At 37.3% G+C, this 27220-nt stretch overlaps 5 protein-coding genes, 1 long non-coding RNA gene and 5 other non-coding genes across 12 annotated transcripts; 2 read left to right on the top strand and 9 right to left on the bottom strand.

Moving 5' to 3' along the window:
• Nucleotides 1-338: 338 nt before the first annotated feature.
• On the bottom strand, nucleotides 339-3022 carry LOC109108329 (C->U-editing enzyme APOBEC-2-like). The gene is made up of 2 exons (XM_019121506.2): nucleotides 2527-3022; nucleotides 339-1073 (listed from the first exon to the last, which is right to left on the bottom strand). Exons 1-2 carry the CDS (start codon nucleotides 2811-2813, stop codon nucleotides 539-541), a joined length of 822 nt encoding a protein of 273 aa, XP_018977051.2. The 5' UTR covers nucleotides 2814-3022; the 3' UTR covers nucleotides 339-538.
• A 1605-nt stretch (nucleotides 3023-4627) lies between these two features.
• LOC109110885 (zinc finger BED domain-containing protein 4-like) lies at nucleotides 4628-8328 on the bottom strand. Its single transcript, XM_042750574.1, has 3 exons — nucleotides 7804-8328; nucleotides 7465-7629; nucleotides 4628-7066 (listed from the first exon to the last, which is right to left on the bottom strand). The coding sequence occupies exons 2-3, from the start codon at nucleotides 7612-7614 to the stop codon at nucleotides 5318-5320; spliced, it is 1899 nt and encodes a 632-aa protein (XP_042606508.1). The 5' UTR covers nucleotides 7615-7629; nucleotides 7804-8328; the 3' UTR covers nucleotides 4628-5317.
• A 648-nt stretch (nucleotides 8329-8976) lies between these two features.
• LOC109110944 (coiled-coil domain-containing protein 115-like) lies at nucleotides 8977-10492 on the bottom strand. Its single transcript, XM_019123898.2, has 5 exons — nucleotides 10220-10492; nucleotides 9974-10077; nucleotides 9783-9886; nucleotides 9517-9693; nucleotides 8977-9277 (listed from the first exon to the last, which is right to left on the bottom strand). Exons 1-5 carry the CDS (start codon nucleotides 10325-10327, stop codon nucleotides 9150-9152), a joined length of 621 nt encoding a protein of 206 aa, XP_018979443.2. The 5' UTR covers nucleotides 10328-10492; the 3' UTR covers nucleotides 8977-9149.
• Nucleotides 10493-10781: 289 nt separating this feature from the next.
• On the bottom strand, nucleotides 10782-10853 carry trnae-uuc. Its single transcript has one exon. It is a non-coding gene; the product is annotated as a tRNA-Glu (tRNA).
• A 388-nt stretch (nucleotides 10854-11241) lies between these two features.
• trnah-gug lies at nucleotides 11242-11313 on the top strand. The gene has a single exon. It is a non-coding gene; the product is annotated as a tRNA-His (tRNA).
• A 297-nt stretch (nucleotides 11314-11610) lies between these two features.
• LOC109110935 (EBP cholestenol delta-isomerase) lies at nucleotides 11611-13273 on the top strand. Its single transcript, XM_019123888.2, has 5 exons — nucleotides 11611-11772; nucleotides 11898-12204; nucleotides 12284-12320; nucleotides 12402-12532; nucleotides 12695-13273. The coding sequence occupies exons 2-5, from the start codon at nucleotides 11898-11900 to the stop codon at nucleotides 12916-12918; spliced, it is 699 nt and encodes a 232-aa protein (XP_018979433.1). The 5' UTR covers nucleotides 11611-11772; the 3' UTR covers nucleotides 12919-13273.
• A 352-nt stretch (nucleotides 13274-13625) lies between these two features.
• Nucleotides 13626-22514, bottom strand: LOC122141980. Its single transcript, XR_006158258.1, has 3 exons — nucleotides 22441-22514; nucleotides 20165-20249; nucleotides 13626-14090 (listed from the first exon to the last, which is right to left on the bottom strand). It is a non-coding gene; the product is annotated as an uncharacterized LOC122141980 (long non-coding RNA).
• On the bottom strand, nucleotides 13628-13700 carry trnaf-gaa. The gene has a single exon. It is a non-coding gene; the product is annotated as a tRNA-Phe (tRNA).
• trnan-guu lies at nucleotides 18133-18206 on the bottom strand. Its single transcript has one exon. It is a non-coding gene; the product is annotated as a tRNA-Asn (tRNA).
• On the bottom strand, nucleotides 20023-20096 carry trnan-guu. Its single transcript has one exon. It is a non-coding gene; the product is annotated as a tRNA-Asn (tRNA).
• A 1212-nt stretch (nucleotides 22515-23726) lies between the features above and the next one.
• LOC109110926 (FK506-binding protein-like) lies at nucleotides 23727-27148 on the bottom strand. Of its 2 annotated transcripts, XM_042750980.1 has the most exons (3): nucleotides 26992-27148; nucleotides 26410-26789; nucleotides 23727-24906 (listed from the first exon to the last, which is right to left on the bottom strand). In XM_042750980.1, the coding sequence occupies exons 2-3, from the start codon at nucleotides 26767-26769 to the stop codon at nucleotides 24154-24156; spliced, it is 1113 nt and encodes a 370-aa protein (XP_042606914.1). In that variant the 5' UTR covers nucleotides 26770-26789; nucleotides 26992-27148; the 3' UTR covers nucleotides 23727-24153. The 2 variants fall into 2 exon arrangements, with proteins under 2 accessions (XP_042606914.1, XP_042606915.1); XM_042750981.1 differs by lacking the exon at nucleotides 26992-27148 and having other exon boundaries at nucleotides 26410-26980.
• Nucleotides 27149-27220: the final 72 nt, after the last annotated feature.

The raw sequence follows: 27220 nt of genomic DNA, 5'->3' as shown, positions 1-27220 counted from the left end.
GGCAAAATTCATCATATAATTTCAGAATAATTAAAAATAAAATAATTAAAAAAACATAAAATAGAAGTTTAGCAAAAGAATTTGCTTCGAGTTAACTGGAATTTTATGCTTGAATTTTGCACCCAGATGTTTAGCTTCTAAAATGTTTCTTAAAATGATACTTAGTAAAATAGAAGTATTACCTCTCTCTCTCTCTCTCTCTCTCTCTCTCTCTCTCTCTCTCTCTCTCTCTCTCTCTCTCTCTCTCTCTCTCTCTCTATATATATATATATATATATATATATATATATATATATATATATATATATATATATATATATATATATATATATTGTGGTTTGAATTCATTATCTTAAGTTTAAAATCAATAAGGTCAACAAAGTGATTTTACAGGATGAATAGTGTTGACAGAGAAAACAATGCTGTTGTAATTACAGGGACATTGTAATAATTCGCTTTTAATGACTAAATTTGCTTAAAGGCGGTGCCTAGGCTGTTCTTAACAGTCTTAATCAGAGGCCAGCTGCGGCTCCTTACCCTACTTTAAAATATCACACAACCTCTCATCGTAATAATCATAGCTATCTTGACAGTCCTCCCACGGTGTAAAGTTATCTTCCTCGTTCTCAACGAACGTAGACCAAACATACGCAAAATCCACAGGCCTCATCATGCGTATTTTACACCCTGCTCTAACTAGCGCCTGAAGTCCGGCCCGTATCTCTGGTTCCTCCCACTGAAAGAGACGGGAGCAGTGGATATTAAGGCGCATTGTCTTGCGTGCTCGCAAGATCTCTACGAGCTTAGCAGCGCAGGCTGCGCAAGGGCTCGAGGACGTGTACCAGGTCACTGTGTAGTGGAGTGACTTGTCATAATAGGCCAGCACCTGTTGAAAGAAGGCCTCTTCAGCGTGTGAACCCAAATGCTCATCTTCCAGGTAACCGCGAAGGCCTTCTGTCTCTCCAGTGCCTCCTTGAATGTCAACCTGGTAGCACAGGAAGGTCTTGTTGCGTCCGGAGGAATATTCCACATTTTTAAACTGGAACTTAAAGAAGGTTGGGTTCATTCTGTCTCTGTGGGAAGGAGGACATTTGGAATTTGGAAATGAGACTTTTATCACAATCTATTCCAACTTAGATTAAAGTAAAAGCAGGAATACACTACATGACTTCATTACTGAAAATAAGAACAGATTTTAAAATACTAGTTGTCAAAGTTGTGTGGTGTATTCCAGCTTCAAAACAAATAAATGCATTAACATTGGACAAGAAGTGCTTCTGTTTGAGTGGGCACTAATAGGCAGTGACTCAAAAGGATGTAATGCTCTTGTATTGATCACTTGGTTGAAATAAATTCTTATAAAACCTCAGGTGAGTTTCTTTAGAGTATTATTTTGTTTGAAAGAAGAACCCATTGAGTGGTAAAAAATTTTTTTTGGCCCTCATGTATATTACAGGGCTTAAAGTAAATGGCCCCCTGAACACGATACCCATATGTGCTGGTTGAACAATTTCAAAACCAGATATTAATAGGGAATTAGTCTGCTTTAACAGCTTGCACATTTCTAAGCGTGTTGTCCACTATAATTTGAATCATGGTTGAGTAAGGGTTAGAGTTAGAGATTTGCTCCTAATTAAACGTAAGACCAGTTCATCCCAATGGTGTTTCAGGTCTGGCTTTGTACAGGTCAATCAAAACTTATGGACCTCATTTAGTGATGTGCCCTGTTGAAAGTCATTTAGTTCTTTGGTTCAGATTTTATGCAACTGTTACTGTGGGTGCATTTGAAATAGTCAAACTGGTCAATTAGAAGGTGGTGCCCACAAGCTTTTGGTGACAAAGAGTTTGCAACATCATGGTTTCGGGATACTGCACCATGGTAGGGACAGGAAAACTCATAAAGACATAAATATTATACTGAGTAGCCTACAGAAAAGTCCCAACTTTCTAAAAGCACCTGGGTTCAAGGCAATGACCTGGATTGTTCAAATTTCTAATGTTCCTACCCAACATGTTGGAATTTGAGATGTAACTCTTGTCAAAGTTGGTCCGACCAACCCAGACACTCTTATTTATACGTTTTCATCTTTTTTTAAATGCCTTTTTAGTGTCAAAGTCAAACAAAAGTCAAACAAGTTGCAAAGTCATCTTAAATTAGGTTGTGGTGTCATGCAATATTCCATGCTGTTATGAATTTTGAAGAGACACTGTCAGAAACAAATTAACAAAAAATGTACCTTTAGGGCTACAGCAGCTTGTCAGTACCCTTAAATGGACAAATTTGTGCCTCTACCCTTAAAAGGTGCCTATTAATTTCTTAGAGTGGTAATATGTTCCTTTAAGTTACAATTATGAACTGTTTAAGGGGTAAAGTTGTCACTTTAAGGCTGTTGAGCCAGTGACAGGCTGTTGTATCCCTACAGATATTTTTTTTTTCTGAGAGTGTGCCACTGTTCTTGCTGTGTGATAGAAATATTACTGTGGATCCAGTTTGTGATGAGAGATAATGAAAGATGTCTGACATACCCTATAATGATCTCGAATGGAGGCAGCTCCATGGGCTCCAGCTCAAACTCCTCATCTTTGACAGGGCCTTTGGCACCTTCTGCTACTTCCCCATTTCCTTGAGGCGTCTCCTCATTTATTTGCTGATTTTCTGGGGTCTTCTCTGGCTTCTTTGTCGCATTTTCACCTTTATCTTTGTTCTTTTCTTTCTCCTTTTCAGGTTTATTCTCTACTTTCTCCACTTTCTTTTCTTTCTTCTTTATCATGCCGCCTTTACTGGGGATCTTGCTGTCCTTTCTGTCCGCCATGACTTAGCTGTGCGATGAAATGAGTCTGCTAGCTGTGAGCGTGTGAAGGGTGCTGTTGATTTAGTTTGTGAGTCAGAGAGATGACAGCCTGAATATGTTCCTGAGAGTCTGAGAGTTAAAGATGAAGACAAAGATAACTCTGTCACAAACAGGAGCTGGTCAGAGAGGGAGGAGACTGAAGGGCAGCTGCTCTCTTGTTTCCATGCTAAAAAAAGGCCAAAATATAATGGGGGGTGGGATTTTATACCTTCATTGTTTAAACACGTCACCGCCCCATTTTGTTCAACAGGTGCATCAAGTAGCTGTTTTCCTCTTGCCCAATTTCAAATGTGTAATGAGCACTGACACTTAATGGCATATAACCCAGATTCATCAGGTATTTCCCTCCCCTTTTTGATCAGGATATTATTGCCACCAACAACAGGCAGTTTATTAATAACTGTAGTTTGGCAGAGAGTTGAGAATGACTCAGTCTCTTCACATAGTGAATGCCATAGTTCAGTTTAGGCCTTTACTACCCTCAGATCAAGGTGGTCTAAAGGTCAGCATGGCACTGGCCAGTCCCTGCAGAATCACATTTTTGCACTCCCTGACCCATGAGCAAACTGTGTTGTTACCATTTACAGACACTTAAGATGTTGTGATGAAGGAACTGAGTTTCTCTGAAGAAGATAACAATTGCAGATGTGAAATGCGGTGTATTTTAAGGTTCGATTCCTGTACAGAGTGCTGATGCCCCCACTCTACCCATTCGAGTCATTAGTACTGTGTTACTAATTCCCTGCCAGATTTTTTTTTTTTTTTACACATTCTTGAATCTCTGCCTGCTGGGAAACCAGGGAAAGTCCAAAGGTTTTGGCAATGTTCAGGACATTAGCTTACTGGGTGGTATACACTGTGTATTGCCTACTATTTATAAAAATAGTTTGTGAAATAGGTATTATTCCATCATAAAAAAAAATCTGTAATATTTACCTCATCAAGTAGTGTTGAACTCTGGAGATATGTTGAGTTACCATATTTTGTCTGATATTCTGGTTAATCCATCACAATAGAAATGGAAGGAAAATATACTGGTAATATAAAATAATTGATCATTTATACTGCAGAAAAAAACAAGAGTATAGCAGTCCCATATCTAACAATCTGAGCTGTTTATTTATATTGCCTCAAAATGTAACTGTGTTCAAACTGTATTATCTATCTATCTATCTATCTAAAGTTGGATAATATATCCAACTTTATCCGCATACATGCAGTAGTATACTCATGTAAAGTTAATAAGGAAAATAAATTGCAATCAGAGCCACTGCTATTGATCTTTCAATATGGCTGGGCCATTCCTGCATGCATGTTGAAAATGAAATGTCAAATGGACTTTGCTTTTCCATTTAAAATTTGGCAGACACTGCAAATTATGTGTGCACATATAGAAAATGCAATTGCAAGTACAATGTTACCTGGAATATGATACTGTAGCCCCACTGAGACTGAGTGGGAAACTAAAATCAGGATTCACATCCCACATGCACACACTCACGAATGTTCATTATATCTGCACTGCAGCAGTGCTGCCCCGCCTTACACATAAATCTGTTCGAAATTGAGTTTATTGATTGAATGTCCTTTTGCTATTTTCTTCTCCACATCATCAGAATACAAGCAAACTCCTCAACTCTGTTGAAATGCACGTGTGCTGTAGTTATAACTGTAAATGCACACACTGACATCAGTGTTTGTGCTATAAAGATCTTGAAATTGCTTGACCTTTGGCATATTATTGTTTGACCCAGCAGTTATGACAGGACAAAATGTCAGGTTTGATAACAAACACTTTTACTGAAATGGAAATGTCTTTTTTACAACAAAAGGTCCTTAATGCACAACAACTCTTCTTAATATCCCACAGGCTTGATTGCTGTCGGTTCAGCCCTGCAAGCGAGAGACTGCAGTCCACCATCAGCGTTCTCCGATTCCCCATAGGCCTGATATGTAATTATTTTCAATTACAGAACCTGCCTGCAGCTTTCTACCCTGTGGGTTTTGTACACAAAGAACCCACACAAAAAAGCCTGTCAGCCACACAGTAACTCTATTTGACCAGTTCTTTTCTTAGATTAATATAAAGCCAACTATTATACACTAAATGTTTATTAACAATGTTTAATTTTGCTGGAAATGTACATTTCTTTTTCTTAAATGTGTTCTGAGAAAGCATTTGGCTACAAGAATAGTGTGTTTTCTGGGGTTCTATGTCATGCTGATAGTGAAGGAGAATTATTATGTAAATACTTTACAATTAATCAAGGGTAAGTACGGTGTGCACTGCACTTGTATGATCTTGTTGCATTTTTGGGTGGTGAAAGTGAGTTGACAGAACTTTGGGGTAAATGTAAAGTTTTTTATAGATAGATATATATCAGGCACAATCCCCATTTTGCATTTGAGGTGTTTGGTGTGATATCCATACAAAGAAAATCCATAGAAAAGAGCTCTCTTTGCAGTTAGGACCAAAGTATCCTATAGTTTGCCTTCAAGTAAATCAGAGTGTCCAGGTTTTTTGGCAGAAGTCGGCATTGCTCTGGTCTGAGTGTCTTGCTAACCAGGTTAAATATCTGGTCCACTGATGTGGTTGTTGCTGGCACAGGAAACACTTTTTTGGCTACTTGTGAGAGTAGGGGGAAATCGATGGACTTGCGTTTCCAGTATTGTAGTGGATCCTCATCTGTGGGTTCTTCGTGGAGATATGTGGACAGTTCCTGCTCCACAGTCTTGGCCTGGGCGGTCGGCCTCTGCTTAATGAAAGAGAACAGCTTGCAGCGTTTGGACGGTGATGGCTGGGCCTCTGAGTGATTTTCTATTGGACTCAAAGGCCGAGCATGCTTTCCAACCTCTTCCAGCAGCACCTGTTTGTGCCAGTCGCTGTCACTGCTCCAGGACAGCTTGAACTGTGGGTCCAGGGTGGTGGCTGTTACATAAAGAGGGTCCTCAAGAATGCCTGCCAGTCTGCGGTCCAGAGCTTGAGACAATCCCATCACTATCCCAGAGCACTGGTGAGTTACGACCTCAGCCAGGTGCTTGCGCAGACCTAGCACACAGGGCAGGGCTAGGCTGATGGACACATGCTTGTCTCCTTGGACCATGTCTGAGGCCTCCTCAAAAGGCTCCAACACCTCAACCAGCTCCCGTAGCTCTGCTTTTTCTAAGTTACCGAGGACTAGGTCAGTTCTATCCACAATGTCTTCAAGAAAATCCATTGACTCTACCATTTGCCGTAATATTTTTAACTGAGCGTTCCACTTGTCTATGGATGAGGGTCTTTGCCAATTTGTTGAGGTGCTGGAGCCGAACACTTGGACAAGTTTTTCAGGAGCCACTGTAGCAACTATGTAGTTATACAGGTGGGCTCCTTTGTTTAGAGGAACTGATATTTGAGGGGAAGCGCAAACTCCTTCCTTAACACACTGAGCTAGTAATCGAGCAAAGCAGTCTATCCTACTTCGACCAAGACACTGATCTAAAGACTTGTTGTTCTCGTTGCTACTAATGGCTTCCCCTGCACTGGACTCTTCATCACTGCCATCTTCCTCATCTTCTTCACCATTTCCAATGAGATTGAACCCAGGAAGACGAAAAGCTGATCTATTTTCACAGGGCGACAAGTCTGCAATGACTCTGAACACTTTGCCAGAGATGCCATGGGACTCGGAGATCTCATCAAACTCGCTGAGCATTTGCTGAGTGTTGCTGTGGTCTGGAAGAGGTAAGCATGCCAAAAGAGCGGATCTGATGTGCCAGTCTGCGTTAATGAAATGGCAAGTGACTCCAAGAAACCCAGCACCACTGTTATTACCCACAGAGCTGCTTCTCCACAGGTCAAGGGTCACACTGCAGGACTCAGCTCCTTTTAAAGCCTGTTTGGCAGCTAGTTGGACTTGGGAGACATAGGCTGGCAGGAGCTGCTGTTGTATATAATGGCATGGTACCGGAATGTAACGGGGCTCCAGGAGCTGAAGAAGCTCCCGAAAACCCTCATATTCCACCATCTGTGCCGGCTGCAGGTCTCGGATGATCATCTTGGCGATGGCTTCTGAAATTAGGGATTGGCGAGGGTCACTGTAGTCAAACTTGTTCATTCCAGCACCACTTTGAGAGATCACTCGACCAGTTGGAGGGCCAGTACACATCTGCATTGCCTCCCTTTTCACATCTTTCTTCCTCACAAACTCATCATACATGGCCTGATGTTTGCGCTGTGAATGTGACAATTATATACAGGTGAATTACATATAGAGCCCAATACACATAACCATGTAAACACATATCTAAACACACACAAAGAGTAGAATATTAAAGGTCCTTGCATTTTTTGGATATTGAACTTCTGTGAAATTTCCAGCCATTTGTGTATCATAAACCGACTTTAAAGAAATTCCACTAACACAGCACATTTTATTAAAATATTGTATTTTTTTTTATTTATTTATTTTTTTTTAATAATATCTGTAACTATTGACCAGGAAATTACAATTTAAATTAGTTTTCAAATTTCTATGACCCTGAATAGTGGCCATGCATTGATGGTTAAACCTCTCACATCTGTCATGTTATTACATACAAAACACTGTTACATAAAAAAATGAACCCTTACCTTTAAATGTGTAACAAAGTTAGAAGTAACTGTCCGTTTAGCCTGAATCCTTGTGCCACAAGCTTTGCAGTTTGATTCAATTTTTCCATTTTCTCCCTCACAGACGATATTGAAGTAATCCAGAATGGAGACCCTAGATTTTGACGCCATCAGTGATCTTCAAATCTTCCACGATATGAGCAACAAGACAGTAAGAGTAACACACTTACAAACGAGAACAATGCGATATCCTCTTTTGTTTTTATCAAATATTAGTCTAGCTTTTGGGATTCAATGTCAATAGCCTCGTCTCAGCATAGAGATAACAGGATAGTAATCTGACCGAGATAGCGTCTTCACCTGGTCTGACACTGAGCGCATCGTGCTGTCATTGTGAAAACATCATCTCGGTTACACCTCTCAGTAAAAAACATAAAGACAGACGTCCGTCAAATCCGCGTGAGCGCGCAAACTATATGATGCCCGGTGTCAGATCCGACCGTGAACATCGCTATCCGCTAGCAGCTCTTTTCCGATGAACACCAGGAAGTGGACGGTGAATGGGGAATATATTCATTTATTTATTTATTTATCATTCCGCCTCTGAGTATTAGGATTTTATTCGTGAGGCGCTTACAGCTTGATACACGGCTTATGAAGTAAACTAACCACAACAAAGAACAGGAAACGTGTGTATTTCTCGTTTTGGACGTTAATTTATTGCAGTGATTAAATGTTATTTTATAGCTCAAATAGACAAGAAGAGGCGAGGACGCGCCTGATACTAACTGCTCGTGCACGTTTACCACTTGTATTATGTTTTTTGAGGTTTCAGCGCGGATTTTTGACGTCAAGAAAAGTTAGGTAAATACTAGGTAGACAAGAATTATATTTAACATGTTTACTTAAGTATTGTTTGAAAGTATCGTTTGAAGTATTGTAAGCGTATGTAGTTTGGCATTGTTTAATCTAACACACTTCTAATGAACTTCCCATCTTTCACAAATTTTTCAATTTATAATGAAAAAGAACATGCATTTAGCTATGCATTTTAATTATCTAACAGATATGATTCAGCCACTTAGAAACGGCTAGAACAATGCTTTTTTTAATAGCAGTCCTATTTACTGATATAGATTATAAACATATATTTCAATGAAATTCAGACTGTTATTGAATTTTACCTGAACCAACACTAAAATGACTTGATCAGAACAATGACACCGTTGTCTTTTAGAGCTGCTTCACAGCAGAATATGAACGGTCTCCTTTCTTATGCTATTTTCCTGTCTATCGCTGTGAAGCTGCTTTAACACAATCTGTATTGTAAAAAGCATTGTACAAATAAAGGTGACTTGACACATGAAATATATGATAACTAGTGATTGCAGGGGTATTTACATTTAAAAGGATAAAATTATGTTCAACCACAGAGCAGGTTCTCAGAAACTACTGTACTGAAAATAAATTGAATTCTATGTTGTAATACTTTTATACGTTTAGGATTATCCTGAATTCAAAAAGACAATACAGTTAATCAAAGATGTTTTTATTTGTAAAACAGCATTGTTCATATAATAAGAGTGTTTTCAGTGATCTCTTGAAATGTCACAAACATTTTATATTATTCAACACAGGAAAATTGAGCTGGTTTATACAAAATTTCAATAAATAAAGATTATAGATGAAAGTGAATAAGGTCACAGTTATTCCTTTTTTATTTCTGGTTGAGTCTTCTCTGTCTTTTCTTGCTTCTCCATCTGTGCCTGCATCTCTTTTCTTGTAGCAAGTATTGCACTTTGTAGAGATGCAATTTCTGCCGAGAGAGTGATGACTGGGGGAAAGAAAATGTGTTTTAAGAAATTATTAATCTTTCAATAAACCCAGACTACAAGCAACAGAATTTCCAAAAAATAAAAGAAAAAAAGAACAATAATAAAAAAATAAATGATGCTGAAATAATACTTCAAATATAGGCCACACAGTAAACGTGCAGCACATCGTTGTACTAGAGACGGATGAAATTAAATATAGCATAAGAAAACAATTTATATAAAAGACAAAATAGCTCACCCTCCTTAAAAGCAGACTGAGCTTGTTTCAGATTTTGAGGCACAAGGATTCCAAACCACTTCAGAGGATCCCTGTGCTCTGGTGTGGATGGTTCTGCCTTTGTTTTTACTTGACCGTCTGTCTCCTGTTCCTCCTCTTTAACCCCCTTTTGTGTGGTATTTATACGCCTTCTAAGACCTGAAATTTTCAATAATGTTATCATGAACAGAAAATCATACAATTACAATTTAGGCTCCTACATGTATAATATTAGATAAGCAACATACCTGTCTCTTTCGCTCCAATGTCTTCTATCGTGTTGTTTTTCAGTTCTTCTGTTTTGTTCTCTTTCCGCTCACATTTGAACTCAGCTGTTCCACCTTCCAACACACTGTTATTGAGGCAAGCACACAGATCTAGGTAAATGACTGAGTCTTAAGCACAAGCAAAGTATTTAATCGCATGTGATGATACGGACCTGGTTTCGACATAAACGAGCGGCTCCATCTCGCTAGCGTACTGCAGAGCAGAGACTTGCTTATTTCCCATTGAATAACGTGCTTTGGCAATTGAAAACCATCCCTGTGTTGAAAGAATTAATGGAATTATATTCAGAATACAAATGAAAATGTTTTCGTGTACAATACGTATATATGAACAAGCTGGATTCTATTCCCAGTATAAATATGTGCTCAGTCTAATCAAGTGTAATTGCACGTTTCACCTCCTCTATAAGGGAATTAAGTTTGTGTCGTTTCTCCTCCAGAGCCTCGAGCTGGTCCATGAAAAGTAGCAACTGCTCGTCCAAACGAAGCTGTTGATCAACACGCATTTCTGTCGTTTTATCTGGCTAAACAGAACTGAACACTAATAAACAGCAGAAAATAAAGGACTTAATGAAGAATGAAAAGATATGTATTCCTGCTGAACGCTATCAGAGTGGTTTTAGAGAACCTTTACCGGTCACGTGACATGAAGTCACATGACATCGGTTAGCTCTGTTACGTAGAGATTGCGTAGTTTAGAATGAATTCTGTGAAGTCTTTATATTTTACAGGATTTATGTTGCATGCTTCTTTAAGCACACATATAACATTAAAAAAAAATCTCCAAAAATATGAGTTATCTGAGTAATCAGAACTCGCTTGCATATGCTTTGTGTGTGGCTTTTTTAAAGTATCGACTAGAATTCGTAGAAAAAAAGACAAAAAAAAAAAAAATCACTTATATCGTGCATACGTAATTCGTATCATCATAAAATTCACGCTAAAAAAGAAAACATTTACTTCCCATACCGGGAGTCGAACCCGGGCCGCCTGGGTGAAAACCAGGAATCCTAACCGCTAGACCATATGGGAGATATATGGTACGTTAAAAGCAAACCCTTTTAACCCTGAATACGTACACAAATTTTTTTTTACTTATAATAATTCAGACTAATTCAGACGTCCGTCATTCCTGTTAGTACTTTAAATATTGTATCCAGCACTGCAAATGTCAATTATTAGAGAATAATGGCAGAGGTTCACTTTATTTCCACTAGCCGCCATAAAGACCCAAACATGCTGCGATGTTTATGATCGTAAATCATCTAATACTCAAGTGAATCGCATGCTAGGAAAAGTAGTATGAGCGCGCGTCAGCACAATAAAACTGAGAAAATATTACAAAAGAAACTATTGCAAGTACGTGTACAAGTATTAAAAGCCCAGTTCCTGCAACAGCTTCCAGCACCTCCAGTAGCTCGCCGTGATCGTATAGTGGTTAGTACTCTGCGTTGTGGCCGCAGCAACCCCGGTTCGAATCCGGGTCACGGCAGGGATAAGTCCCTATCACGCGGCTTAGGGGTGTGCATTTTTGTTTTAACTTGAAAGCTTCAGTTTATTTTATGCATCACTTCATTTACCAACGCTAAACGCGATTAACGAGACAAAACGTATTAATTTACAAAATGTGTAACGTATTTCACCAGCATATACACACTTCACAATCACATGTGACGACATGCATGTTCCGAGGAGATCATCCAACTGTTAGCCGAGTACATTACACGATGGGTTGTTCTTCCCACAAAACCTATCGGTGATTGGGCAGCGTGAATCACGTGGGCTTATAGTAGGATGTGACTTGGTGGCGCGATGTTTCTGCAAATTGATAATGTAGTTTCAAAGAGCAGATTTTAGCACTTCATTGCCGCACTCTCCAAGAGTAGTTATATGCAACATAGAGTAACGCGGGACATAATCACATTTCTAGGACATTTCACAACTCATCAGAGTAAGTACAGACGTATAAAGTCGTTTCCACGTTATCTAGTGCAAAATAAAAGATCTGTAACTAGTTTTTCTAATGCTACTATTTATACATTCTGTCTTAATCATATCTTTCATCCATGTTTACAGATGTTGAAGGAAGGCGACACTATAAATCATCCCTATTGGCCACGCAACCTGTCCATTCCTAACTATGTGGCTAATGACCGGTCAATGTCAGAGATTCTCGTATTCCTGTTCTCTGTGTCCGGGATACTGCTGCTCGCCACCTGGTCACTGACTGGCCGTAAGGTGTCTGGAAGCAGGCTTAGTGGAGGGAGGAGGTTAGCTCTGTGCTGGTTCACTGTGTGTGGCTTCATCCATGGGGTCATCGAGGGATGGTTCTCTTTAAACTACACCATCATTCCCGAAGACCAGAGTTTCCTTTCTCAACTGTGTGAGTGAGGCTTAAAATCTATTCAACTATATTCCATTCATGTCCCTTGAATACCAAAAATGCTTGTTTTCCTCGACAGGGAAAGAATATTCCAAAGGAGACAGCAGATACGCAATGTAAGTTATACACATGCTTGCAATGAAAAAAATGAGTCTATGCATTGTATCTAACCTCCTTTTATGCAATCTTTTCTCCAGAGCGGATAATTTCACTGTTAGCATGGAGACAGTGACCGCGTGCCTGTGGGGTCCCTTCAGTATATGGATTGTTGTGGCCTTCCTGTATAATCATTCTTACAGATTTGTCCTGCAACTCATTGTGTCTCTAGGTAAGATATGTGTTTTGATGTATTGTGGAATAAATAACTTTTATAACTGCACATACTGTTGCAATTATAAAAGTTATTTATTCCACATTTAGTCATTTGCTTAGAGAAACGCAGTGTATGTTGTAAGGCACAATTAAGTTCAGCATCCACCATTACTTACAGGTCAGCTGTATGGTGCAGTCCTCTACTTCTTCACTGAGCACAGAGATGGATATATTCACAGTGAATACGGTCACCCCATCTACTTCTGGTTCTACTTTGTGTTCATGAATATTTTGTGGATTGTCATTCCTTTCATTCTTATAGCGGACTCGTGGTGTCAGCTATCTGCCTGTCAATCCATGTTTGATAAAGCAGCACTTAAAGGAAAGTCTAAAAGAAGCTAGACCAGTAGAAAATAGAAGGGATGTGAAAAAAGTACTGAAATACTGTAAACAATGCTGGGGAATGTATACAATGTGTGGACATAATATATTTTGAATGTAATTTTATAATAATACGATGTCATTCCTGGAAGAAAATGGAAAATGCCGTAAGTATAATGTGTCATACTGATTACAGAAATGAACATTGATTAAATGCTCACAATACAGCTCCAGCAGGGCTGCTTCATATTTACCTGTGTGTTTTTATGACACTGTTGCACTGTATCAGTTCTCTCTGCTCAGGGGCCTTACATTTATGTTGTATGCTGTTATCAAATGATTATATCTGAGATTTTATTAAATGTTCCATCCCCTATATCACTGTCATCTGGCTGTTTTATCACATTTCAAAACACACACACACACACACACACACACAATGAGATAATAAAATGAGCCTAATCTTTTTTTTATAATATGATATATTTTTTCTAATCCTGTCTTTCTTGGTTAAAGAAAAATTTATTTGGTGTTAAATATTGGAAAATATTTTATTTTAATACATACCCCTTAACAAATACACAGAATTGCTTTGTGTGTGGTATTGTGGTGATGATTTTGTCTTGTGTTTAGCGTTAAACAATAACAAAAAATTGTATAATAATGATGAAATCATATAAATCATTTTTATGTTAAAAGTATAGGACTTATTCACAACAATGATTCAAAATGCCGAAACCCGGGATCGAACCAGGGACCTTTAGATCTTCAGTCTAACGCTCTCCCAACTGAGCTATTTCGGCCATGAGGGCCCCCTCTGGACTGAAGCCATAATTTTTTGTCAGTGACCACCAGTTGACAACAATATCATTACAAAATCCACACTTCATCTTCATTCTTAAAAGAAGATGTATACTTTTAGTTGTGATTTAGATAAACATGAATTTATACGTCCTACTACACCTTTAAGAGAACTTTAGCTTAATGATGATGTCATACACTTGTGGGCGTGATCTTGTGGAGATCTGTTTAAAAATGGCTGCCCCTCCATGCTCGGACAGTTTATAGACAAAGGTAGGTTTAGGTTTTTACAGTAGATCTTCTCAATACTTACCGCTGCGTTGCGCCAACATCAACAAGTAGGACATTCACTCCACATCCACATGGGCTTTGTATTTCCGTAAGGACATGATCTAAACACAAACAAATATTTGTTTTGTTTTTTACTCAAAACCCTCATAACCTCTTTTCTTTTTTAGCAGCCAGTGGGTTCTGAACACTTGTATAACTGGTCATCTGTAGATCTTAACTTGTGTTGTGAATTCTGTTTTCTGTAACTGTTAGGAGCAGATGAGCTCTCCCTAGTGATTTAAGGGAATAATTTATAGACCTGCTAACCATTCCATCTTAGTACAGTAAGTTATACATACCAATATATCTTTTCACTAAATTCAAGATCATCATGCTGATTTAAACAATGACAATTTTTTTAAATACAAAAACGACTCCGCAATGGTCTACTGAATGCGGAGTTTTACTGTGATTATTCTCGTATTAGTTACCTCACATTAATGTCACATTACACTTCTGTATTATTTTCAAAAGCGGACAGTCTGTCGCCATTGGTGCCCTGTTTTGTTTGGTAAACTTTGGTTACCATAAGCAAAGGCAATGAAATCTCCCAATAGTGAACTTCTATCGCCCTCTACAGGAAAAGCAAGGGACGAACTTGATTGTTACAGTTTTACTCGGAGTTTAACACAAGGGGTCGCTCTTCCATAAGGTTTAAGCTTTAAAGCAGTCCTCAGAAATGAGCTGCATTGAATAATACATTCCTATCATAAACTACTAATCGTTAAGGTTCATTTTGTTTTCACTTCATGCTCAAGATAAAAAATCTACTAGGCAAGATATATGATATTACAGATTGTTGCACCAAGTATTAATCTATTTCAAGTGAAGCTTTGTCTGCGGTCTACACAGCGGAGCGAGATGACATATTTTTGTAGGCTAAAAACCAGAAATCGGTTCCATTGTCTAGAATGTGTTTCTTGAATGGTTAACACAAACTCGAGATATTCTCACACCTTATTCTACAATATAAAATACATCAGTGATACCCCTTGTGATTTTTTGTAAGCTTTGTAACTTGGACTACAGAGGTTGCTCATCATAACCAACAGGTAAACTTATCTACTACTTTCACAGCCTTATTGTGTTTAGAATCATGCTATTGCAGTTTAACTTAAACTTTAATGAAAAATGTATTCATACACATGTGAGCACAAATACAAACACACACACACACACACAAGCGCACACACACTCAAACACAATCATGCACACATATATCTACACACATACAGTATACATGCCTAAACTTTTATAGTACCTAATAAATAAATATAGACTGTAAGCATTGAAATAAATGATAAAATATGAATACTATTTAATATTTATGTTCAATAAAACCATTCAAGTGTAAATTATATCATAATTCTAATAAAACACAAAATAAGGCATAATCTATATATACAGTATTGTTCAAAATAATAGCAGTACAATGTGACTAACCAGAATAATCAAGGTTTTTAGTATATTTTTTATTGCTACGTGGCAAACAAGTTACCAGTAGGTTCAGTAGATTCTCAGAAAACAAACAAGACCCAGCATTCATGATATGCACGCTCTTAAGGCTGTGCAATTGGGCAATTAGTTGAAAGGGGTGTGTTCAAAAAAATAGCAGTGTCTACCTTTGACTGTACAAACTCAAAACTATTTTGTACAAACATTTTTTTTTCTGGGATTTAGCAATCCTGTGAATCACTAAACTAATATTTAGTTGTATGACCACAGTTTTTTAAAAATTGCTTGACATCTGTGTGGCATGGAGTCAACCAACTTGTGGCACCTCTCAGCTGTTATTCCACTCCATGATTCTTTAACAACATTCCACAATTCATTCACATTTCTTGGTTTTGCTTCAGAAACAGCATTTTTGATATCACCCCACAAGTTCTCAATTGGATTAAGGTCTGGAGATTGGGCTGGCCACTCCATAACATTAATTTTGTTGGTTTGGAACCAAGACTTTGCCCGTTTACTAGTGTGTTTTGGGTCATTGTCTTGTTGAAACAACCATTTCAAGGGCATGTCCTCTTCAGCATAGGGCAACATGACCTCTTCAAGTATTTTAACATATGAAAACTGATCCATGATCCCTGGTATGTGATAAATAGGCCCAACACCATAGTAGGAGAAACATGCCCATATCATGATGCTGTTGCACCTCCATGCTTCACTGTCTTCACTGTGTACTGTGGCTTGAATTCAGAGTTTGGGGGTCGTCTCACAAACTGCCTGTGGCCCTTGGACCCAAAAAGAACAATTTTACTCTCATCAGTCCACAAAATGTTCCTCCATTTCTCTTTAGGCCAGTTGATGTGTTCTTTGTCAAATTGTAACCTCTTCTGCACATGCCTTTTTTTTAACAGAGGGACTTTGCGGGGGATTCTTGAAAATAGATTAGCTTCACACAGACGTCTTCTAACTGCCACAGTACTTACAGGTAACTCCAGACTGTCTTTGATCATCCTGGAGGTGATCATTGGCTGAGCCTTGTGCCATTCTGGTTATTCTTCTATCCATTTTGATGGTTGTCTTCCGTTTTCTTCCACGTCTCTCTGGTTTTGCTCTCCATTTTAAGGCATTGGAGATCATTTTAGCTGAACAGCCTATCATTTTTTGCACCTCTTTATAGGTTTTCCCCTCTCTAATCAACTTTTTAATCAAAGTACGCTGTTCTTCTGAACAATGTCTTGAACGACCCATTTTCCTCAGCTTTCAAATGCATGTTCAACAAGTGTTGGCTTCATCCTTAAATAGGGGCCACCTGATTCACACCTGTTTCTTCACAAAATTGATGACCTCAGTGATTGAATGCCACACTGCTATTTTTTTTGAACACACCCCTTTCAACTAATTCAACTAATTGCCCAATTGCACAGCCTTAAGAGCGTGCATATCATGAATGCTGGGTCTCATTTGTTTTCTGAGAATCTACTGAACCTACTGGTAACTTGTTTGCCACGTAGCAATAAAAAAATATACGAAAAACCTTGATTATTCTGGTTAGTCACATTGTCCCTTTGGTGCATGACGTCCATTTTTAGACCCAAAGGCAGAATTATACCCTTTGGTGCATGACGTCCATTTTAATGGACAGTTATTTGTTCTGTCACAGAAAAAAAAAAAAAAAATTACAAGAAAAATATTGTTACAATCTGGATGAATCTATTTCTGACATCCTATTTAACTGAAAAATATTTTTAGTACCTGTCTGGTTTTCTGAGAATAAAAGTATTTAACACTTATTCCCGATGTACATGGTGCATCCTCTTTTCCTGACGCCATTTTGAATATATTATGCAATAAAAAAAATAAAAAAATAAAAAGACAACAATTAAATGGAATCGTAGACAACACTTTGGGGGTTCGCCAGTTGGTATATGATGCTACATCTTAAATGGTTCAAAATTGCTTCCAAATATCTGTCCACTGTAGTGACCACGATGCATCAGAGGGTTAATTAAAGACTAAAAGATTTGCTTAATGGCCCTGATGTTAAAGTCACGCAAGCATGGTTTTACATTTTTCTTCTGTATTTAGGCTTCAAAGTGCATATAAAGTTGTTTATTTGTAAATATTATTATGATGAACAAAATGTGTTAAGAATCATTCACAGAGCCCGCAATAATCCAAAAACCAATAAATATTAAAATATATAATAAATAAATATCCTATTGGGTTTTTGGTCAAGGAAACCAGGGTGATCATATCTCATCACTGCAATGCTCTATCTGATATCTATTATTTAGAATAAAAATGCAAAAGCTTAGACGTGTCAAATCAAACTGAAGATCTTTCAAACAAACTCAGTTTTAAAGGTGCATTCTTGAAAGACATGTTAAAAAAAGTTAGTACCAACTGCAGAGTGCAGACCTTTCAGAGGGAAAAAAAATATATATTTGAAAATAAAACATTTAATTGCATACTTCATTAGGTTGCTACTTTAGCAGCGTATATAGGGAAAAAAAAAAGAAAAAAAAAATATATATTAAAAAAAAAAAATATATTATATTATAAAAATTTTTATAAAAAAAAGAAAAAAAATATATATTTGAAAATAAAAATATATTTTATTTTATAAATGTTTGTAAATAAATGAAAATTGATCGTCCCTGGGTGGGCTCGAACCACCAACCTTTCGGTTAACAGCCGAACGCGCTAACCGATTGCGCCACAGAGACCTCGTGGTTACAGTAACTGGACTGTTTCCTTAAGAAGAAACATGTTTTCTGTCTAAAAGTCTGAATCACAAACAAATCTCACATTATGAAGATATTGCCACAAAGGCAATTTTTGAGGTTTACCAAAGGTATCGCCTGTCCACAGACCTGCACGAGACCGCTGTCAATATGCAACACTGAAAATCATGAATTCCATCAAAATCAGCTATTGGGTGATATTAAATGGCTTGGTGCATGATTTCATATTATTTTTTTGTACTTCTTAAAGAGGTCTTGTTGCTTTATTTAACAGCAAGTCACAGCTGCCAGTAATTGCAGACTATTTGTCAAATCTACGCCATACAAAAGAAAAAAAAAGTTTTTTGAAAAAGTTAAAGTCTTAAACTATTACAATTTTGTAATGTTTTTATTAAGGACAAAAAAAAAAACATCTAATTACACTAAAAATGTCCATATTAATCTAATAAATCTAATTCTATTAAATAACAGTAGTTGTAGTTACTCCGAGCTTGACACTAGATGTCGCTGTTTAATAATGAATGCAGAGTAAAAAGTCACTCCACTATGTGGAGTGCAACATTTTTAACACATTACTAACCAAATATTTTGATGCTTTTTTTTTTTCACAGCATATCATGCCTGTCATGCGATGCATGTTGCATGTTGCATGACGATACACGATACATTGTGCATTACCGCACACTGTGTACTGCAGATAGTGGACATCTTTATTAGGCTTAGGAAGGGTTGCACCAACAAGGATTAATCTAAAATCTAGAATAAATCAAGCTTTATTTAATAACTGTATTGCACCAAATTTTATACCTTGTTTTAAAATAAGAAGGTTTACATTTAAACCATCATCTTGATCCTGGATTTAATTTATATTTAAGATAGATTAACTTTAATCATGTTGCTCCATAACTTTTAAACTCAGATTTAAATCTCAGTTGGGGATTAATTTTAAATTTACAGGTGAAGAGGTTTAAATTAAATAAAGTAGACCTACAGTTACAATTACGTGGCTGATTAAACAAATCAAAAACACGGCTGCTGGGCGCCGATCAAACGGACCGGGCGACGCTGTCTTGTCATAAGATATACTCCAATAATTGATACTATAAATATATCCAGGATTATGAAATCCATATGCACTGCCTAAATGTATTCATTGCTTGTTTGATCAGCCGTTTGAATAAAGGTAGCAGTTTATTAAAACGGTAGATATTTTACAAGTTTGTTTCCTTTATTGACACGAGCAAATTATGTCAGAAAGAGAGTTTGGTAGTAAGCAAAGAAGGATAGGAATACTAATTTTGTTCCTGTTTAATTGCAATGGCGAATCCATCATGGTGGAGAAAATGAATTGTAGATGGAGGTTTTAATCGCAGGTTAGAATTATAATCCCTGATTTGTTAATCTGTGTTTAAAATTAAGTGGTGTAACAACTTGATTTAAAATAATACCCAGATCAACAAATCCATGATTAGCTCTAAACTTCACTTAAATTAATCCTTGTTGGTGCAACCCACCCTTAGTGTTCTATATTTTTTATCATAAGTCTTTGAGGGTATATGTGCTTAAGTATAAACTGAAATCAATATTCCTTTCAGAATAACAGAAGATATGTTTTTAGAAAGTGGCCAAGACTATTATCCTCAGACCTTTGTGACTGCATTCATTAAATGTGCACAGACATCGCTAGTGAATCACTCTAAGGCGCAACAGCAATGTCTGAATAAATGTTGTTAATAAATGTTGCTGTGTTAATGCAAGATTAATTGCTCAAAACAAAAGCATCAAAACAAAAGCTTTCCGTCCCTGGGTGGGCTCGAACCACCAACCTTTCGGTTAACAGCCGAACGCGCTAACCGATTGCGCCACAGAGACCCGTGGCTCCAGCTTGAATGATTCCTCAATAAGTACCACAATTTTTACAAAAATTGTGCTTTACGTACCTTGTATACATACATACCACTTCTTCTAGCAGGAGTCTGGCGGGCTTTCCTATATAGGTAATTCACAAAAGGTTATGGGTATTACCTGTAAACAAGCATAGAGGAAAAAAAACATTATAAAACATGGCTGCCCATATCCACAGCGAGTACTGGTTATATGTAGTTTCCAACCACACCATCTTAAGATTTCTTGCCAAACGTTGGGAAATTGAAATAATTTCACAGAACCAAAATGTTCATTTCAGCCATTCACTGGATTCATCATTAAAGAGTTGTTAACGTCACGTCTCCACGTGGCATGTTACGTGTATTGTTTAGTTAAGAAGTGTTAAAAACTAAACTTTTGTTTATCAGCGTTGTAGATATATATAATAAAGATACGAATAAAGCCCTATTCGGACGGGACTACTTTTACAGGGGGTCGTTAGAGAAATCTGTGTTTCACAGACGTACTTGGTGATTTTAATCCCGTCCGAATCTGCCATGTCTGTGTTTTTCTCACACAACCTCTGTAATAATTCCAGAGCGAATTACCTACTGTTTTTCAGCAAACTCAGTGTTCCTCTGAGAAAACTAATCCTGTCCGAATGCGAATGTCTGTGATTGCCGGTGATATTTTATTTCACAACGCGTTTCCTTGTGTGTTGTGCCCAACGTGAATTACCGTAGATGCTCTTACCGCGCGCATGTTTGATATGTTTGCTTCCCGGCAAAGAAATAATAATAATAAAAAAATAAAAATAATAAAATCAAGAGCCAGATCACGTAAACTGTTAATACTGGCCATTGTAACATCAGTGTCAGGTAAGATTAATGTTACTCACGTTCATTTATGCACTCAGTTACATAATGTTTTAATTACAGATGTACCTTTATGAAAATTAAAAATGGGTTTAGCCTACTACAAAAAACAAATTAAACTAAAGAAACCACACATTAACATGGTTTTGCTATACTAGCCATTTAGTTTTTTGTATTTATTGTGTAATAATACTAATGGTAATCGATCCGAATGACTAACGTTGCAATGCACGCGTACAGAGCGTGATCTGTGTGACGCCCAGATGCACAAAACAGACCCTCCCATCTCTGTAATAAACACGAAGATGTTAGTCCCGTCCGAATTGGTACATGAAAATCGCAGACGTCAGGTGGTAAGAATCGAAACTCAAACGTAGTTTAGAAAACTAGTCCCGTCCGAATAGGGCTTAAGCTACATTTTTATGTATTGTTATATTGATTGTCTTACTATGCAGCACAAATAATTTTGGTAATATCTGTAAAAACAACTCCTTGAACATTTTTGCCGAACAACTTTGTTTTTTTTGTTTTTTAAGCTATGTTGCTTGGGCACTTTCTCATTGAGAATACCTAGCAAATTTCTATCTGGATACTTTGATCGGTCGTGATATCATCTGGAAACCCCACCTACAACATCAACCCAAAATATCCACATCATCGCCCACGACCGGTCATCGGGCATCCAGGTGAGCCACAGCAGGGCCCACGACCGATCTAAAGTATCCCAAAAATCTGCCACCCATTCTTAATGAGAATGTGCCCCAGCAACATTGCTCAAAAAAAAAAGTTGCCCGCAAAATTGCTCGAAAAGTTGTCCCGTGTATCATCAGCCTTAAACTCTCAGTAACCGAAACAAACCCGTCGGCTCCACCAGCAGGGTCAGGATGGAGGTAAAATGTGGTTTGTGTAAAAGGCGGTGGCGGGGCGCGGCAGTTTGGAATAAACGCTCGTTATTTTGCAATCCCCTTTAACGTTAACGTTAGTCATTCTCCTTTTGGGCAGTGGCGAGCAAATTACAACACGCTACCTTAAAAGTACGAGCAAAAGTTTTAACACTGCTTGAAAAAAACGATAGCAGGACACAGTGAATGTATTTTTATTTTATGTTTCATGTTATCTGCACTTATTAAAACATTTTACCTAACGTTACCAACGTTTTCTCGGCACCGTGTAACGGTCTTGGTTCATGTCCGCACTGTCTGTGCTGGGCCGCCGTTACAAACTTTGATTGTCCGCGCTAGGCAGCAATTACAATCAAATATTAATAGTCTACATTAATAACGACGCTCAGTGATATGCTCTGTTATGACTTGACACATTGTATACTGCGGTATTTTAGTCATGAATCCATTAATTGTGGAGCAATTCTCTCACGCGGTAGTTCTCGTCACACAAATCACCGCCGCAGCAACATCAAGGAATATTTCTGTAAAAGTCGATTTGTTTACTTAGTTATGACACAAGAATCTTCTTACCTCACTAATTATCTCCTGTTCTGTAGAGTTTGCAAATGTAACGTGTAGTTGTTGTCTCTAGCTGCTCATCTAAAGCTTTCTAATGTAATGGTAGCGAGGAGGCGTCGTCTGATTGGCCGCCTCTGCCTGCAAATCGTGATTCGATTGGCTACAAAATTAACTCATTAACCTCTTCAGACCCGAGAAAAAAGTTTTAGGAAAAAGTTAGTTTTTCCATGTCTTTACATTGTTTAGAGCATTAATAAGTTATGCTATGTCTCGGGACTCAATTTCTTCAAAAAATAAATAAATAAATAAAATAATGAAAAGACATGAATGAACATGCATAGCCAAAAACAATTGATTTTTTAAATCACCAATACATTTTTCGTTTTCAAGATTTTTTTTAACAAACTTTTGTATAAAGATGATTCTTAATTATAACAGAATGATACAATATACAATTTTCTTTCTGCAAAATGTGTGTAAAATTGCCATAAACAGGTTTTCTCATTATATACAATGTATCTATAAACTAAATCCAATTTGCATATAAATGTGTTTTTGGGAAAACGTAATGAAAAAAGAAGTGCAATAATGGGAGTAATAATTGACAAGATTTTTATAATAATATAGAATATTTCCTAGAATATTGAAATCTAATTTCTTTCTGTTCATTTGTTATGTCTCCCAAAATGCGTAATAAACTTGTTTTTAAATCCCGGTGTCCTCATATGAGGACATGTATGAAATCATGGTCCTATTTCATAATAGAAAGTCATATTTTGATTTGAAACCCCATAACATTTTCCTGAGTTGTTGATATATGACACACAATTTAAAAAATTTGAGAGATTTAAATGATAATTACAAAATATTATATTTCCATAAGAGTGTCACTAAATTAATTTCAGAAATTTTTGAAGACCGAGAGGGAGTGGTCATGGTGAAACATCCAATCATTTGGTATCTCTGAAAAGCCCTTAATGTGCTCTGTACAAGACATCCAGACTTAAAACTGTGGCATGTACAGTCTCAGAGAAATTCACAAAAATATGTCCTCATATGAGGCCGCAGGGTCTTAAGAGGTTAAAAACACTTTAGATAGATAGATAGATAGATAGATAGATAGATCTTTCAGCTGTTTATAGTATGAGTTGAATCTTTTCTGCAATAGCAAAACAAAAAATAAGATATGATAATGTTTTGCAATTCCCTGAAATGATATAATTTTATGTCTGCAATAGGTAATTCTATGCCTTCTGTTTAATTGTTCATATTGAGTTAACTTTTCATCAATAAAAACAGAAAAAAAAATACCATTGTTTATTGACACTTGATGCAAGAATGCAGTATACTTGGCTTTTGATAATTTTCTACAGCGGTAATAAATCTAGAATGAAAACATGTTTTAGAACAAAACATCAAAGCAGTATATTCTTATTTTACAAAAATAAACAAAACTTTAGTACATTCAGTAAATGTCCTAAGCAGTCTTATGACTTTGCACAACTTTCAAGTTTATGTAGGTTTAAACATTGACAAATTACAACCTTGAAAATTTAAGATAGTATATATACACTACCCATACTGTAAACATACTTCAAGTTTTAAATATTGAAGTTAAACTACAAGGAAAGACCAAAAACAACTTCTGCGCACTTTACCGTTGTTATCAGTTTTTATACATATGCACATGTTCCTCTTTTATTATTCCCAACTTTCAGTTATTTTCTAGTTAAACATTTTGCTCAGTCTTTGACCAAGTTTACTGTCCAAGTCCTTTAATCTGGAGTTCACTTGTTTCAGAGCAGTGCGAGCTGATGCAGAATCAGGTTGGAGCTCCAGAATCTTTCCAAAGGCCATGCGAGATTCCTCCAGTTCGCCCAGCTGCAGGCAAGCTTGCCCAAGTCGGTACCAGGCCTTAGTGCTCTTTGGGTTCAGCTCAGTGGCCTTGATACTGCTGTCTCTGGACTTACCAAGCTGGCCTAACTTGAGTTGGCATAAAGAAAGATTGCAGTGAAGTTCTGCTTTTACAGTTTTGTACTCTTCTTCAGTTGGAATGGAGACATCAGCACCTTCTGCCTGCTCATTTTCTTTATCAAAGCATGGTGTCAAAGCTGCATCATCTTCATCATCCTCTCCATCCACACCTTCTTTAAAGCCAGTGGACGAGGCGTTTCTTCTTGTCTTGCCATTTATAGTTATTGCCAGCTTCACTGCTCTGCAGTAGCAGTCTGTCGCTCCCCATATATCTCCATTCCCAAACCGCTGACCACCCCTTTGCTTGTGAGACAGCACCCAAGCCCATTTCTCTCCAGGTGTCATCTGCCAAGACTCCTGCCCAGGGGTTAAAGAGTGAAGCTGGAGTGTAAAGCAGTCAGACTGCTGAGACGATCCCTGCTCTGTTGTATTTTCAGTCTGGGTACCATTAGCATCACTGCCCGCTGCTTTAGAGTTCTTTGCATTCCAGGCACTTATTGTAAACTGCACAAAAAAAAACAAAAAGTTTATAGAAGAGATGTGCTTTTTCCATGATAAACATACAGTGCTGGTAAATTAGTAACAAAATATAGTTCTTTACTGTACACAAATTACATGTTGAAGCTTGTAGTTAGTAACGTAATCTATTACATATAAATATAATAATCTGTCTACGGTTTGATTACTTTTACATATTTTTGACCTAACTCGTTTATTACATTGATTTGAGTTAGATAATCTTGAACCATATTGATATGATAAAATGCAAAGAGAAAGAAAATATATTCCATTCTTTGTTATCTACAAAATTAATTGTGTTAAACATTATATTAAGTCAGGGTTTCTGTGTAATTATAGCTGCTTGTCTATGTGTCTATGTGTGCAATTCCACAAAAACTTCCTTAATATATACACTACCAGTCAAAAGTTTTTGGACAGTGAGATTTTTTATGTTTTTTAAAAAAGTCTCTTCTGCTCATCAAGCCTGTATTTATTTGATCCAAAATACAGCAAAATCAGTAAAATATTTTTACCATTTAAAATAACTGTTTTCTTTTTGAATATATTTTAAAATGTAAGTTATTCCTGTGATTTCAAAGCCAAATTCAGTCACATGATCCTTCAGAAATCATTCTAATATTCTGATTTGCTGCTCAAAAAACATTTTTTATTATCATTATTATTATGTTAAATACAGCTGAGTAGAATTTTTCAGGTTTCTTTGATGAATAGAAAGTTCAGAAGAACAGCATTTATCTAAAATATAAATATTACATAACAAAAAAATTAAGTTTCTTGAAAAGCAAATCAGCATATTAGAATGTTTTCTGGTCATGGATCACGTGACACTGAGGACTGAAGTAATGATGCTCAAAATTTAGATTTTATCACAGGAATAAATTACATTTTCAAATATTTTAAAACCGAAAGCAGTTATTTAAAATTGTAAAAAAAAAAAATCACAATTTTCCTCTTTTTTTGCCATAAAAAAAATCAAATAAATCCAGAAAAGAAAAACATAACAGAAACATAAATAAATAAACATAAATAGTAAATAATTAAAGAAAATTTATTATATATAAATAAAAGTTTCTTAAAATTGTTATATATGTCAGCTCTCCTGTAAGTTACATTACCATATACAGCAAAAAGTATATTACATTTTATGATTAAGTAATAATTTCTCTGTAATGTTTTTAGAAAATAATATGACGATTTTGATTTGGGGGGAAAATATATATATATATTTGATTTAATAATTAATTTAATAAACAGTAAAATCCTGTTCTCCAGGTCCAAACCTGCTTCTGGAGGGCCAGCGTCCTGGAGAGTTCAGCTTTAACTCGCCCAACACACCTACCTGGAAATTTCTAATAAGCCAGGACTGTGGGAACCAAGACAGTTGCTGAAAGAATCGCTTCGACTAGCTGTGTCAGGTGGGACTGAGCTAAACTCTGCAGGACAGTGGCCCTCCAGGAGCAGGACTGGACACCCCTTTGCCCTCACCTCACACATCTCTCCAGCCCTCATCCCTTCCAGGCAGCCCTCTGTAATGTCACACTGCCCTTCGCCCATGCGCAACAAGCACCACTCATCCAGTGGGAGCTGCAGCACAGAGTCCTGCGAGCGGGGGTGTGAGGTAGCTTGCTCGCCAGAACCAACGCTGGCTGTCGATTCCTGCTCTTGAGAAGCAGTATCAGTACTTCGCCACACCTTGACCTTACATAGTGAGCCCATCATCGGGGTCAAGTCCCCTCGTTTTCTTTCTCCAAGCCACCTTCGGCGCACCTCCCACAGACCTCCGGGGGACGCGGAGATCCACGACGTCTCACCCGGGACGGGAGCAGGCACTTGGACTGTTGTCATGGTGATGGGTTTTAAAAGACCTGAACATAACAACGAAAACAGTGAAATGCAGACTACATGGGTGGTGCCTATCGAGGGACCTGTTAGCACTGTGATGCAAAGTCTTCATTTTAAACCTAGCGCATCTATAGCTTCAGATTGCATGCATTTTTAAAACAGTAAACATGTGCAATGACACCTCGCAGTTTATAATATCACACATTTGTGAACTCGTGTACCTACTTTATGAATGCTCGTTGTCGCTGTCTCTTCTTCTACAGCAAATATCTCACAATGAAGGTCTTCATCGCCCTCTAAAGGTGCGGCAGGTGAAGTTTACATTTGTACTCCGAGTTTGACTCTCATACAGTCTATGGGTGCAATCCGAGGTGACAATAACTATGCAAAGTTTCAGTATGCCCTGGTACAATCATGACTAATTAACGATATGCATACTCTAGAGTACGAAGAA

This window comes from Cyprinus carpio, chromosome B23 (genome assembly GCF_018340385.1).
Source record: "Cyprinus carpio isolate SPL01 chromosome B23, ASM1834038v1, whole genome shotgun sequence".
NCBI classification, from domain to species: Eukaryota; Metazoa; Chordata; class Actinopteri; order Cypriniformes; family Cyprinidae; genus Cyprinus; species Cyprinus carpio.
The sequence above is the reverse complement of the archived record's forward strand: the minus strand, read 5'-3'. Positions and strand labels throughout refer to the sequence as shown.

Coding starts and splice junctions, on each gene's coding strand:
- LOC109108329 (XM_019121506.2), bottom strand. CDS start 2,813: ATGGCGGACAGAAAGGACAGCAAGATCCCCAGTAAAGGCGGCATGATA. Junction 1,074..2,526: donor CCATTCGAGATCATTATAGG/GTATGTCAGACA, acceptor TCCTTCCCACAG/AGACAGAATGAACCCAACCT.
- LOC109110885 (XM_042750574.1), bottom strand. CDS start 7,614: ATGGCGTCAAAATCTAGGGTCTCCATTCTGGATTACTTCAATATCGTC. Junction 7,067..7,464: donor ACTTTGTTACACATTTAAAG/GTAAGGGTTCAT, acceptor TCACATTCACAG/CGCAAACATCAGGCCATGTA.
- LOC109110944 (XM_019123898.2), bottom strand. CDS start 10,327: ATGCGTGTTGATCAACAGCTTCGTTTGGACGAGCAGTTGCTACTTTTC. Junction 9,694..9,782: donor CATTGGAGCGAAAGAGACAG/GTATGTTGCTTA, acceptor TGAAAATTTCAG/GTCTTAGAAGGCGTATAAAT. Junction 9,278..9,516: donor TCAGTCTGCTTTTAAGGAGG/GTGAGCTATTTT, acceptor TCTTTCCCCCAG/TCATCACTCTCTCGGCAGAA.
- LOC109110935 (XM_019123888.2), top strand. CDS start 11,898: ATGTTGAAGGAAGGCGACACTATAAATCATCCCTATTGGCCACGCAAC. Junction 12,205..12,283: donor GAGTTTCCTTTCTCAACTGT/GTGAGTGAGGCT, acceptor TTTCCTCGACAG/GGAAAGAATATTCCAAAGGA. Junction 12,533..12,694: donor GCAACTCATTGTGTCTCTAG/GTAAGATATGTG, acceptor CATTACTTACAG/GTCAGCTGTATGGTGCAGTC.
- LOC109110926 (XM_042750980.1), bottom strand. CDS start 26,769: ATGACAACAGTCCAAGTGCCTGCTCCCGTCCCGGGTGAGACGTCGTGG. Junction 24,907..26,409: donor GGGCTGGAGAGATGTGTGAG/GTGAGGGCAAAG, acceptor TTTTTTGTGCAG/TTTACAATAAGTGCCTGGAA.